The sequence below is a fragment of the Ailuropoda melanoleuca genome, chromosome 1, assembly GCF_002007445.2.
Source record: "Ailuropoda melanoleuca isolate Jingjing chromosome 1, ASM200744v2, whole genome shotgun sequence".
Classification (NCBI taxonomy): domain Eukaryota; kingdom Metazoa; phylum Chordata; class Mammalia; order Carnivora; family Ursidae; genus Ailuropoda; species Ailuropoda melanoleuca.
The window spans coordinates 190,100,918-190,114,003 of NC_048218.1; the positions used below are offsets into that span (position 1 = coordinate 190,100,918).

General features: G+C 44.1%; 1 protein-coding gene across 5 annotated transcripts in view; it reads left to right on the top strand.

Moving 5' to 3' along the window:
- The window catches only part of STRIP2 (striatin interacting protein 2), a 46,090-nt gene that overhangs the window by 4,894 nt on the left and 28,110 nt on the right, over positions 1-13,086 (top strand). Inside the window, exons 2-11 of one of the 5 annotated variants that reach the window (XM_034671934.1) lie at positions 1,856-1,925; positions 4,718-4,792; positions 5,805-5,939; positions 7,298-7,418; positions 8,148-8,216; positions 8,415-8,521; positions 9,248-9,375; positions 10,704-10,907; positions 12,147-12,382; positions 12,646-12,711. In XM_034671934.1, the coding sequence (XP_034527825.1) occupies positions 1,856-1,925; positions 4,718-4,792; positions 5,805-5,939; positions 7,298-7,418; positions 8,148-8,216; positions 8,415-8,521; positions 9,248-9,375; positions 10,704-10,907; positions 12,147-12,382; positions 12,646-12,711 (1,211 nt within the window). The remainder of the gene's footprint in view (positions 1-1,855; positions 1,926-4,717; positions 4,793-5,804; positions 5,940-7,297; positions 7,419-8,147; positions 8,217-8,414; positions 8,522-9,247; positions 9,376-10,703; positions 10,908-12,146; positions 12,383-12,645; positions 12,712-13,086) is intronic. The other 4 variants (XM_034671938.1, XM_034671946.1, XM_034671953.1 and 1 more) reach the window with 4 other exon arrangements.

The following is a 13,086-nucleotide window of genomic DNA, read 5'->3' on the forward strand; positions in this document are numbered from 1 at the left end:
GTATACTTAGCTGTTTAAAACGATAGTCATAATAATATGAGAAAAATACCTTGATACTATAATATTAAAATTGTAAGTACAATAGGTAAAATTCAAAGTAGTGTAACCGGGCACCTGGGTGGCTTAGTTGGTTAAGCTTCCGCCTTCGGCTCAGGTCATGATCCCAGGACCCGGGAATCGACTCCCACATCGGGCTCCCTGCTCAGTGAGGAGTCTGCTTCTCCCTCTCCCTCTACCCCTCCCCTCTGCTCCATCGCTCTCTCTCTCTCAAATAAGTAAATAAAATCTAAAAAAAAATAGCAAACAAACAACAAAGTAGTGTAACCATCTACATAGTACTACCAAGTGCTGGGTAGTGTGCTAAATGCTTTGTCTCTATTAACTCATGTAGTCCTTAGAATGATCTTATGAATTATCTTCATTTTTACAGATAAGAAAACTGAGTACTTTGTTTTCCAATAATTCCCTGACACCAATTCAGTTCTGACTATCTGTGGTTAGCACAGACCTCACAAGTTACGGGCTCAGTCGCACAAGACTGTCCCCACTTCAGATGCCAGCCACGCATGGGGCCCTCAGGTTACATGCACTTCCACCTGGCCAACTGTAAATTCAGAGGTTCCATGAACACCCCCACCCCTAACCCTGCCATCCCCAGATTCCTTAATTTGCTACAATGACTCACAGAATTTTAAAAACTCTTCTGCTTATGATTACAATTTTATTATAAAGGATACAACTCAAGAATAGCCAAGTGAAGAAAGGCAAAGGAGAAGGTACAGGAGTGGGAGCAGAGCTTCCATCCCTTCTAGGTTTCACCCTCCTAGCACATTGGTGTACCCCAACCTCGTTGTTTTAGGGCTTTTATGGAGTTTCATTACCTAGGCATGGTTGATTAAACCATTGTCCACTGGTTGAACTCAATCTTCAGCCTCCTTCCCTCTCTGGGGGTGGGGCCAGCCCTGAAACTCTTAAAGGTTCACCAGGAGTCACCTCATTAGCATAAACTAGCATAAACTCAAGTATTGTTGACTGCGGCTTATGAATTACACTTCTTTCAAGAAATTCCAGAGGTTTTAGGAGCTCTGTGCCTGGAACAGGGGTCAAAGACCAAATATATTTTTTATACCACACTGAGGCATAGACAGGTTAAATGACTTGCTTAAGATCTCAATATGTGATGCTGAGATTTAAAAATGTTTAAATTTATATATACTAATGTATACTGGTAGGGGATAACTCCAAAATGCTTAAAGAGGTTAGGGGGTGGGATCACATTAAAATATTTTTACATAGGATTATAAATTTATACATACAACATCATAGGAAATCTAGCTTTAAAACAGCTTAGAATAGAAATACTACCTTAGTTGACAATCCTAAAGTTGTGGAACACTAGAGCCGAGGGACCTTTTTTTAATAAATGAAGAACTATGATCCAAAAAACGAGATTTGCCCAAAATCATCCAGTGGGTTAATGACATTGCTGAAATTAGAATCCGGCTCACCTCTTTTGTTTTAGTTCATCTCATTGTTCTAGAAATCAGCTACATCCTCTTTTAGTCCATGTTTATGTAGGTCGGGTACAGGCACAGATTGCATAGCTTTCATATCTGTTCACAATCCTAGCCCTTTACTCAGAGTTTCTGATTTTATAGAGGAACCTTCAGCCCTGCCCTACACTGAGCCTCGGATTTTGGCTTGGAGGAGGGTACCTTTTGGATTAAAGGCCCAGATGGGACTCTTCTAGCTGCCTCCCTGATCTAATGTCAGCCTCTAAGAGAAGATTAAATGAAAGTATAATCTCCTTTTTCATCCCTTTTCCCAAGTTACTGCAAAGACTTCTCCATTACAGGGCTCTGTGGACTGCCCCACTCTGGAATTTGAATATGGAGATGCAGATGGGCATGCAGCAGAGTTGTCAGGTATGAGGTAGAGATGGTCTGTGGAGAGTGGAAGAATAGCCAGGAGGAGAGGGCAGGGGCCTGTGATCTCCCCTGGCAGCTTGTCTGTTCTCCACATTCACTCTTCTCTCCAACCTCTGGCAGTAAATATGTTTGCTTTTACATTTCTTTCTGTGAATTCTCCTTTGACTACAGTGTTCTTCACTTTTATTCTATCACTCTTTTCTGCTCATCCTTCTTCATTCTCTTTTGGTGCACTCTCAAATATGTTTTCTTTCCACCTTTTCCCCATTCCTCCTGTTTCTTTTACCATATTCACTCGTATCTCTGCATGCATGCCCCTTCTTTCTGCCACCCTCTCCCTCTCTGTCTCTGTCTGGGATTTAGCTTAGGCTAAGTTTGATCTCCTTACATTAAGAGCCTCCATGTTACACGTGCTATGAATGCCAGTTATTAATAAACGAGGTTTGGGTGGAGATGGTGTGAAAATTAAATATTCTGTCACATGGAAGTGACACTGTGAGACATGCTTTTTCAGAGAAAAGAGACAAGGACTTTTAAAGAAGTTCTTGTGAATAAGCACAGGGAATAAATTCATGATGAGTGACAGAAAGAGAGAGCTGAGTTTAATAACCAACAAAAGATTAGAATTCCAAATAATATAACTATATTTCATATACATATGCATGTGTGTGTGTAGAGAGAGAAGAGAAGAGAGATGAGCCACCCAATAGACAAATAGTCAAAGAATATGAATAGGAATTCAGAGAATAAAACCATATGGTCAATTAATATATGAAAAGATGTTCAACTACATTAGTAAATGAGGAAAAGCAAATTAAAATAATGAGATATTATTTTACATTCATCAAATTGCAAAACTTAAAAGCCTGAAGTTAGTGAGGGTGCAGAGAAATGAGTACTTTTATACACTGCTTGGCATGAGGGAGCAGAGTATAAAATTGGAAAGCAATTTGGTCATATCTAGCAAAGTTGAAGATGCACACATATTATGACCCAGTAATTCTGGATGTACACTTTAAAGAACATTTGGGCACAAGAAAACATATAAAGATGTTTGTTGTGGCCTTTGTGAAATATTTAAAACCATTTAGGGGAATGGATAAACTGTAGCATATCAACGTAGTAGGCTACCACATAGCCATTAGAATACTTGATCTATATCAATATGTTTCAATATCAATAAATGTTAAAAACATAGTGTTGAGAGTGAAAGAAGCAGTGACAAAATAATTTATACATGCATCAAAAAAACTGCTTAAACACACAAACCTAAAAAGTTATTTCTGGGAAGTCTAGTTGCACACTTGATTGAGGACAGTGTCAGTTAAGTAAATGGATGTGTTCATTACACTGTCATGTAAAAAACTATTGAAAGACATCCTAAGAATTGTTTCTAAGAAAAATAATATATATAATATCCTGTTTGGATAAAAACTTTCAAAACACAACAATGTCATGTTGTTTACAGGTATATACATACGCAGTAAAAGTAGAAAAACAGTCACGTGAAGGATACACACCAATTTCATTAAAATGGTTAACTCTAGAAAGGGGAATGAGACTGGGGAGGAAAAGGGGACTTTAGATGTCTGAAGTAAATATAACAAGTGTAAACATTTGTTTAATCTGGGTAGAAGATATACAGGACTCTTATGTATTCTATATTTATCTGTCTATGAAAGTTCGTGATCTAAAATTTAAAAATAAAACCAAAAAGTTTAGTACCAGCCTTGCTCTCTTTTTTGACTGGGCTTATGCTGTGCTCTTAAAAAACATATATGCACACTACCTACTGAGCACTGAAGAATATCAGAGTCAGAGATGGGATTTGCTTCTGGGCAATCCAGGATTCTGGAATTCAGGACTCAAAAGCCCTGGCTCCCAGACAAGGTGTTTCTCAACCATTAGACAGCTGGCTGGAACATAAGTGAATTTCTCTTTGTGAATTATCTATGACCTAGTTAAATTTCCAGCAAGGGTCTCAGGGAACAGAGTTTTGAGGAAATCTATTCTGTCACCTATTGACTTCTCAACTTCAATTCTTCATCCTCTGTAAGATGAGGGTACTTCCTGGTATAATGTTCTGGAGTGTGTGTGTGTAGGAAAGGGCATTTTTATTTCTCATAAACTCTCTGTGTTTTGTATTCAGAGGCTATTGTTAACAAAGTTAGATTTTCTTGGGCATAAGCAGCCCTTTGGCAATAATAGCTACTTCTATGTGGTTTGATGCTGTCTCTACCTGGGTGGCCATGGGCAGGAACCTAAACTTCTGTACCTTTTGAGGAAACTCAGCAGGGAGAGAATGAACTGGTTTCAACCCCAAAGGGCCATCTAACACATACTGTCCAGCCTTTACTCTGGTTCCTCGAATAACACAAGGATCTTGCCTCTAAATTTCAGGCATTGCGTTTCCCCTCTCTTCCCTAGAGATAGGATAGTCTCAGTCTGGGTTGACAAGTAGAAGGGGTTGAAGCCCTAAGAAACAGGAGTGGTGACAGTAAGCCCTCTCTGCTCCAGCCCTCCTCCTGGCCCTCACCAAGTGTTGAAGACTGCCTTCTTTGCTGTAGCAGCCAGCTGGCAAGAGGAGGACAGGTTTGATGGTTTAATCACCCAGGGACACAAGTGGCTATTTTTAACTGCTCCGAAAGGGAGGAAGCTGGCTCTGGATTGAATTGGACACAGGAATGTGTTGGAAGCTTTAGCTCTTTCATGCCACCCTCTCCACCCCAGGCCCCTTCTGTAAGGGTCTGCTGAATGTTTGTGACTCTGTCCTATCTTTCCTAACACAGAATTATATAGCTACACTGAAAACCTGGAATTCACCACTAACAGGAGGTGCTTTGAAGAAGATTTCAAGACTCAAGGTGATCCCAGATTCTTATTCATAGAGACCTGCTTTCCTCCCCACCCACCGCATGATATCCCAGTCCGATCTAGAAAAAGCCCAAAACAAAGTATGATTCTTCTTCATCCTCTCCACAACCACTTCTCTATCCCTTCTTGCATATGGGACACAGAGTTTCCTATATCTCAAGTGGAGAGGCCATGGAATGGAAGCAGGAGAAGCCTGAGCTCGGTCCCTTTCACTGATATAAATGGCCCAGAGAGCAGAGGGATGGGGTCTGGGCTAGTGCCCTGCTACCTGGTTGAACTCTGTGCCTAGTGTAGTCCTTGACTTTAACATTCAATCCCTGCCTCCAACTCTGCCTCACTCCTAATAGCATCTAATAATAATTTCATGTGTCCACACTGAATCCTCTCAGACCTCCATTTCCTTACTTGGTCTGTGAATTCAGTTTGCAACTCAACAGATGTGTGGTGAGTACTGTTTTGTGCAAGATGCAAGAGGCAGGGGGGAAGGTGAATTTGTAGAATCCTCTAAGAGATTATAGTCCAGTGGCAGAGTGAAGGTGTGTACATCACAAAACTGAGTCCAAAAGGAAAGTGGTAAGTATCATAAGAGAAGTAAAAGGTATCTTGGGGTAATGGAGGCAGGGGAGTATCTTGGGGGACAGAGCTTCTGGCTGGAGCATTAGTGGGAAAGAGGTAATATAGTATTGGACCTGTAATGATGAATAGGAATTGGATATGTAGGGAGAGAGGGAACTCCTTGAAAAGGCAGAGAAATAGGACAGAATAGGCTCTGTGTGGAGAATAAAGGGGATATGGAGGAAGATGAGGCTGCAGAGTGGGTTCAGCCAGAATTTTGGGGGTCCTTTACTTTTCCAGTCTCATTCTTTCTCAACTAAATACGGAAAGCTTTTGAAGAGAAGAATTTGTTGGGGGCTGACATCAGAGGTGGATATGTTATCAGGAGCCTTTCCAGGAAGGGGAAGCAAAAGCTGACACTGAATCTGTATGGCCTTCTTTCCCCAGTGCAGGCCAAGGAGTGGCTGGAGTTGGAGGAAGATGCCCAGAAGGCCTATGTGATGGGACTCCTGGACCGACTGGAGGTGGTCAGTAGGGAACAGCGACTGAAGGTGGCCCGGGCTGTTCTGTACCTGGCCCAAGGCGAGTGGCCACCTTTGCCAGCTTGAGATGGGTGAAAACTAGGAAAAGAAATGTTATCAGGACTAGGACAAGGCAAGCCATGCTAAGAAAGCAAGGTCCCTGCCTCTCAAGGACAGATCTTGTCAAAGGCTAAGAGTAACCTGATGCTTATATGGAAGTTAAGGAGATGGTGATAGGTACTATTCTGGATCCCTTGGAATTGGCCTTAATCTTGCCAAGCATGGCAAGATTTCTTATAAAGTTCTTTTATCCTTCATGTGGACTGTAATTATATGTGGAGACTTAGTAAGAGAGTCAGTGTGGCTAGAGTTGATGTATCACCAGCTGAGCATGGCGGCTTCTTTCTTCAGCTATGGCGCTGACCTCCACTGAGGGGAGGTCGTAGGGCACCACAGATTCACACACGGACCCTCTGCATTATTTCTCATTGGCGTTTAGAGGCTTCAATTCAGCATAGCAGCAGGAGAGGATGCAGTGGGTAATTGGGATTAGAACTCAGTGAGATTGAGAAAACCTTCCCAGAAGAGACCTATTAGCCAGGTGGTGGAAAGAGAAATGAGATAACCTAACTGGAATAGTAAAAATATGCCCTGAGATCATAATAAGAGGACTGTTGGCAGAACCAACTAGCTGGGAGCTAAAATAAATAAATAAATAAATAAATAAAACCTACAAAAGAAAGTAATAAATGGATAGGAAAGAGAGTAGTGAAGGGAAGACTGTAGCAAACAAGGCAGTGCCTAACCATACCTCTTGGGTCTGGGGCTCTGGCCAACTTCCAACTGCTAGTACCTTTAATTTTTACCTGAAGGCTTCCTCTGCAGTCCATATGGGGTAGCCAGGAAGTACTCGGGAATTAATGTGCTCCCCTAGTCCAGTAGCACCAATCAATGAATAACAGGAGTTAGTGGTTGAATAGCCCACCTAATCACCCTTCTTGGATGGAATGATTCTGAGGGGTGTAAGGCATATACTGTTTCCCAGAGCTTCCCCCAACCTGGTTTTCAGCCCTTTAGCTGCCTTTTCTTTCCTATCTCACTTCCCCACTTCTCTACCAGTGGTTCCTAGGATCATCTCCCAAATAAACTACTTGCATTTGAATCCTTCTCTCTGGATCTGCTCCCCAGGGAACTCAAACTTAAGACGGGCCAGTGATAAGTGCATTGGACCTGAATCTGGAGAATGCTTCTCCTCTTTCCTGCCTCATTCAAGGAAGTTCTGGAGGGCCCTTGCCCTACCTTTATCAGCCGACTTGTTGGGCAAGGTTCTGGAAGATAATCTCAAGATCATGGGGCAGGGTGGAAAGAACTGGATACCCCTCTCACCCTCAACCCATATGACACTGTCTGGTTCTTTAGGCACTTTTGGGGAATGTGATTCGGAGGTCGATGTGCTACACTGGTCCAGGTACAACTGCTTCCTGCTCTATCAGATGGGGACCTTCTCGGCCTTCTTGGAGCTACTCCACATGGAAATCGAGTGAGAAGCCTTAGGGGAGAGCTGGCTTAGACAACCCCCTTCCTTGAAGTGTGCCTCATATCCTATGCTGATTCCCTCACTCAGCCCAAAGCTTACTGACAGTTCCCCTCTATCCAGCCATGCTGTCTGATATTCTGTCCTCCTCCCTGAGGTTGGGCTCATCAACAGCTTTTGCCCCAGCTTCAGTCCTGGGCTTCAGGGTCCTATCCTAGGTGGGTTCTCTTTTTATCTAAACAACTTCTCAACTCAGGCTGGCTCGAATCCATGAAGAAAACTGTTCTACCTGAGAACATGACCCAACAGGGACAGGACCAATTTCTGTTGCTGTGCCCAATTCTTTCCCTGTGGGTCATATAGCTCTAGAGGTGGCCTTATCTGCTGCTACCCCAAAGTGATCCCTCATTTTGTCTCATGTCTACTACCCAGGAGTTTAAAGAGGGCAGATTGAAAGGGTTGCTTAGCATCTATTTTATGTTCAGCACAGTGCTAGGCACAGTGGATTATAAGAGGAGGGGTTACCACAGACCCTGCCCTTGCCCATCTTCACCACAGATAAAGGTTTACTGAGGTGGGTGAGGAATTCAGTGGACTTCTTTGCCTTAGACCAATTTCTTTTAGCTACATAGCAAGGGAATAGCAGTTACTCACATTTGTGTATATGATAAGTAGGGACACAGGGTATAAAGAGGCCTTATATGAGTTCCTGTCCTCTCCCTCTCCCCATGGCAGCAACAGCCAGGCCTGTAGCAGTGCTCTTCGGAAACCAGCTATCTCCATTGCTGATAGCACAGAGCTCAGGTAAGTGGAGCTGGCCCTGGGATTGGAACAGGGGAGAGTTAGCAGTGGGTTACCCTTTGCCCAAGTCCCAGATACACCCAGACTACTAGTAGTTGCTAATTCCACTGGGTTGGGGTCCCACAGAGATCATCCCTGAGGTCTCTGACTACAGGCTGGGAGCTACTTTGGGAATCTCTTGTAACCCTTCTATAACCCCAGGGTGCTGCTGAGTGTCATGTACCTATTGGTGGAAAATATCCGCCTGGAGCGAGAGACAGACTCCTGCCAGTGGAGGACAGCGCGGGAGACCTTCCGCACTGAATTGAGTAAGAAGTGGCACTTGAGAAAGGGTAGGGATGAGGTGCTGGTGGTTGAGGGAAAGCATAGCATCTGCTCATCTGCATAGAAGAGACAGTTAGCTTTCCTTGCTTCCTTTCTCCCTCCCTTCTTTCCTTTTTAGCATCCTTTCTTTCCTAATTAGCATCCTTTCTTTTAAGGTAGAGATACTGCGTGGCAGGTGTGAGGACCTGGCTTGACTTCCCTTGTGCCTATGAGTTAGTACCAACATGTGTCATTTCTCTGCCTTGGTTTCCTTGGTTATAAAATGGAGATAGCCATCCATCTCCCATTTCATCATCAATTTCACATGAAAAAATGAGTTGAATCACCTTAAAAATATTGATGTTGTCATCAGACAGGGATAAGATATGAAGGCCTATGGGATTTTTAAAATATACTAGACTGATGTGGGAAAGTGAGTTGTGATCTATGAAATGCGTTGAGTCCTTCGGCCAGAAAGCAGCATCTTTATTACTATTACTTCTAGTTTGGTATCTACCCTCAAACTTGGGAGCTAAGCCATTTTACCTCCATGGCCTCCCTTCCTGCCCCTTCCCTCTGGGGACTCTTTAAGCCTCCTTCTAAGGAACAAGTACTCAAATTCTTTGGAGTAGGTGAGAGCCTTCCTCACGGTATCCAGAAGCAGGGTTAAAGGGGCAGGGTTTCAGCACTCTCATCCTCACTTTCTCACTTCTCTCTCTTCTCTTCCCCAGGCTTCTCCATGCATAATGAGGAACCTTTTGCCCTTCTGCTTTTCTCCATGGTTACCAAGTTCTGCAGTGGCCTGGCTCCCCACTTCCCCATAAAGAAGGTCCTGCTTTTGCTCTGGAAGGTGGTCATGGTGAGTGGCTTATCCACCCCCCTCTCCCCACTCCCATCTCATCAGATCAGCAGTGCCGTCTGCCACCTCACTGTCTTCTAGTCTGATTCCAGGAGGCTAGAGCTAGACAGAAGAATAAGGCAGCTGTTAGCCAATGGAAGGAAATCATAAGTTCTATGTCAGAGCAGGTTACCTATTTCTTTTTTTTTTTTTTTTTAAGATTTTTATTTATTTTTGTGACAGAAAGACAGCCAGTGAGAGAGGGAACACAGCAGGGGGAGTGGGAGAGGAAGAAGCAGGCTCCCAGCGGAGGAGCCTGATGTGGGACTCGATCCCGGAACACCGGGATCATGCCCTGAGCCGAAGGCAGACTCTTAACAACTGCGTTACCCAGGCGCCCCAGGTTACCTATTTCTATTGAACTGACAAGAGATGTCACTCTATGAATTGAGGTGTCATTGCACCTTCCCATGATAGAGCTGACATTTCATGGAAAGAATAGTGGTTGAGAGTTGGGAGATCTAGCCTCTGCTGGTACCGAGGAACCTCGGGCAACTGTCTGTGCCTTAATTTTTCTAATTATAAAATGGGTTTATTGCCTGCCCACCATCCAGATAAACAGGTGATTTGCTTTTAAAAAAAAAAAAAAAATGAAGTCCTGGGGCATACTTCATTAAGTGTCTAGCCCTTAATTTTGGCTCAGGTCATGAACTCAGGGTCATGGGATCGAGCCTTGTGTTGGACTCTGCGCTCAGTGGAGTATCTGCTTCTCTCCCTCTTTCTTTCTCTCTCCTTCTGCCCCTCCCCCTGCTCATATTCTCTCTCTAAAATAAATAAATAAATCTTAAAAAAAAATGAAGCCCTTTTAAATGTATGGTTACAGCTTTGTTACTAATTATTAAATCTGATCCTTCATCTCTGGCTCCCACCCCACACACAGGCCTGCCTGAACAACATACCCTCCAGAGCAAGCTTCATGGGGGGAACCAAATTTTGACTGCAGATGAAATTGAGTGACTTGGGCTTTATAGCATCTGGTTGTGCTCCTTAAAAAGGGGACACGGTTTCCTTTTTTTTTCCCCAGTGGAAGCCCCCAGGAGTCCCTTTCCTAATTTCTGGTGATGTTTCCATCCCTGCATCAGTAAATAATGCTTTATCCTGACCCTGAGTTCCTAAGATTGGGGATAGTAACTACATTTGCCTCTTCTTGTTTTATTTCTTCTTAGTTAAGAAGGGGCCCAAGGGGACTGGAGATTGTGGTTCTTCTTCTCCATCCACATTTCCCTGACCTTGTTCCCTCTGACTTCCTGCTTTTCCTCTCCTCTGCCCCTTTCCTGTTTATACCGTAGTTTACCCTCGGTGGATTTGAACATCTACAGGTTCTCAAAGTACAGAAGCGGGCAGAATTGGGGCTGCCTCCACTGACTGAAGACAGTATCCAGGTGGTGAAGAGCATGCGTGCTGCCTCTCCGCCCTCTTACACCCTCGACTTGGGGGAGTCTCAGCTGGCACCACCACCCTCTAAGCTGCGAGGCCGCCGTGGTTCTCGAAGGGTACGAACTAAAGCAGACAGTGGTGTTTTGATACTAGTTGGCCAAAAATTAAGATTCTGAGCTATTCTGGATGTGGTATGAAAGGGCAGTAAATGACGAGGCTCATCCTGCCTCTGGTTGGCCCTCTCACCAATCTGAATCCTTGGAGTCTGTACTTTGGCCTCCATCTCCCAGCTCCAGCAGGCTCCCTGGCTATCATGATGTAGCACTGTGATACAACATCATAGATCCATATCTTGCTACAGGGTCAGTGGCCCAGACCTGGCCACCAGTTAGGGCATAATCCTGGAGATAAGGACCCAGATCACCTGAACAGGACTCCCAACAAATCCACGTCCCTGGGGTGAGGCACTTTACCATTTTATTGACAGCAAGAAGGTTTACTCTGAGCTGGCCATACTCTTGTCTGGCCCTGGAACCAGAGGCTTACATTTAGGAGGTGACTAATTAGTGTTCCTGGTATAGTCTGCATCCCTGGAAAGGTCAGAATGACAGGTTGCACTAGACTTGACCATGTACCCACGAACTTACCTCCCTGAAATACCTGAGTTCACCAATTACAGGTGACAGGACCAGTCATGTTCAGTAATCTAGTCTACATAATCTGCAATGTGATTTTTTTTAACATTTATTTTTTGTTTTATAAAGTAATGCTTACTCGTACAAAATTTGGAACAAATATAAAAATGTGAAGAAAGGAGGAAAAAAGAAAATCACTCACAAGCTTAACAAACCAGAGGCAGTCATTGTTAACTTTTTGGCCTATTTCTGTCCAATCTTTTCTTCTTCGACAAGATTTAAAATTCCAAACTTGCTTCCCTCTGCCTAGCAGCAAGTCTCTGTCCTCCTCTTCCTCAGTCAGCCAGCTCACAGAAGGCAAACTAATTGAATGTTCACCTAAGCAGAGCATAATTAGGAAGGAAAGTGCTGGNGCTGGCCCCAAAAAAAAAAAAAAAAAAAAAGACATCCATGCTTTCTGAAAGCTAAGTAACCGACTTTGGGATTATTATGCTATGTTCCCCATCATTGACTTGATTGCCTGAGAGGTGCTTGTCCTGGGATTGGGCCTAGTGGATATACTAAGGTTTAGGTGGGGAAGGGGATATTCTTACAAGAGCTGGGTTGTTGCTCCATGTATCCTGAAGTCTAGTAGCTTATGGGTAGAGGGTGACCTCAAACAAGGATGCTCAGAGTGAGATTTCCGTACACATTCTCTCCACCCTCCCAACCCCCACCCAGCAACTCCTCACTAAGCAGGACAGCCTGGACATCTACAATGAAAGAGATCTCTTTAAGACTGAAGAACCAGCCACAGAGGAGGAAGAGGAGTCTGCTGGAGATGGAGAACGAACCTTGGATGGAGAATTAGACCTGCTAGAGCAAGACCCTCTGGTGCCACCTCCACCCTCACAGGCATCCCTTTCTGCTGACCGTGTGGCCTTTCCCAAGGGCCTACCCTGGGCGCCAAAAGTCAGGTATGTTTGATAACTCTGGGGACCCTGGGATTAGAATCACTGAAAGCCCAGGTGCAGTGGTCTATGTGTTCAAGTCTCAGTAAGCTGGGCTAGAAGTCAGAACGCCTGGTTTGAAGTTTCCTCTGTTAGCTGCTATCTTCCCCCATTACTCTAATCCTCCAATAGAAGGGTTAGGAGCACAGAAGCCTAGAAAGGTTCTGTCTCTCAAGGTTTGCTTTTTTTTTTTTCCTTTTCTGGAAATTGTCTCTCCACTGTCCTCTCAGACAGAAGGACATTGAGCACTTCTTGGAGATGAGCAGAAACAAGTTCATCGGATTCACTCTGGGGCAGTAAGTGACTAGATGGTCAGAACTGGCTATAGAGTGGTTCTTAGGGGGCCGGAGGAGTGGGTGGCTGAAATGAGAGATGTTGCCTGGTAGTCATGGTGTAACCTAGAGCCACTGTGGGCATTTCCTGGTGACTTTGGGTTGGTGTCATGGAATTTTTTTTCCTTCCAGTCCTAGAAGAACTCTTATGTTCTTAGCCATGTGTAGGACCTTGAGTGATAAGTCATTTCCCTGTTGGGCTTCAATTTCCTCATGAAAGTGTTGGATTAGCTGGTCCCTAGGGGTCCTTCCTATCTTAATGGACCAGAATTCTGTGAAGAAGCAACATGGTCAGAACTGATCCAGTCTTCCCTCATATCTCCTTCCTCATGAATTCCT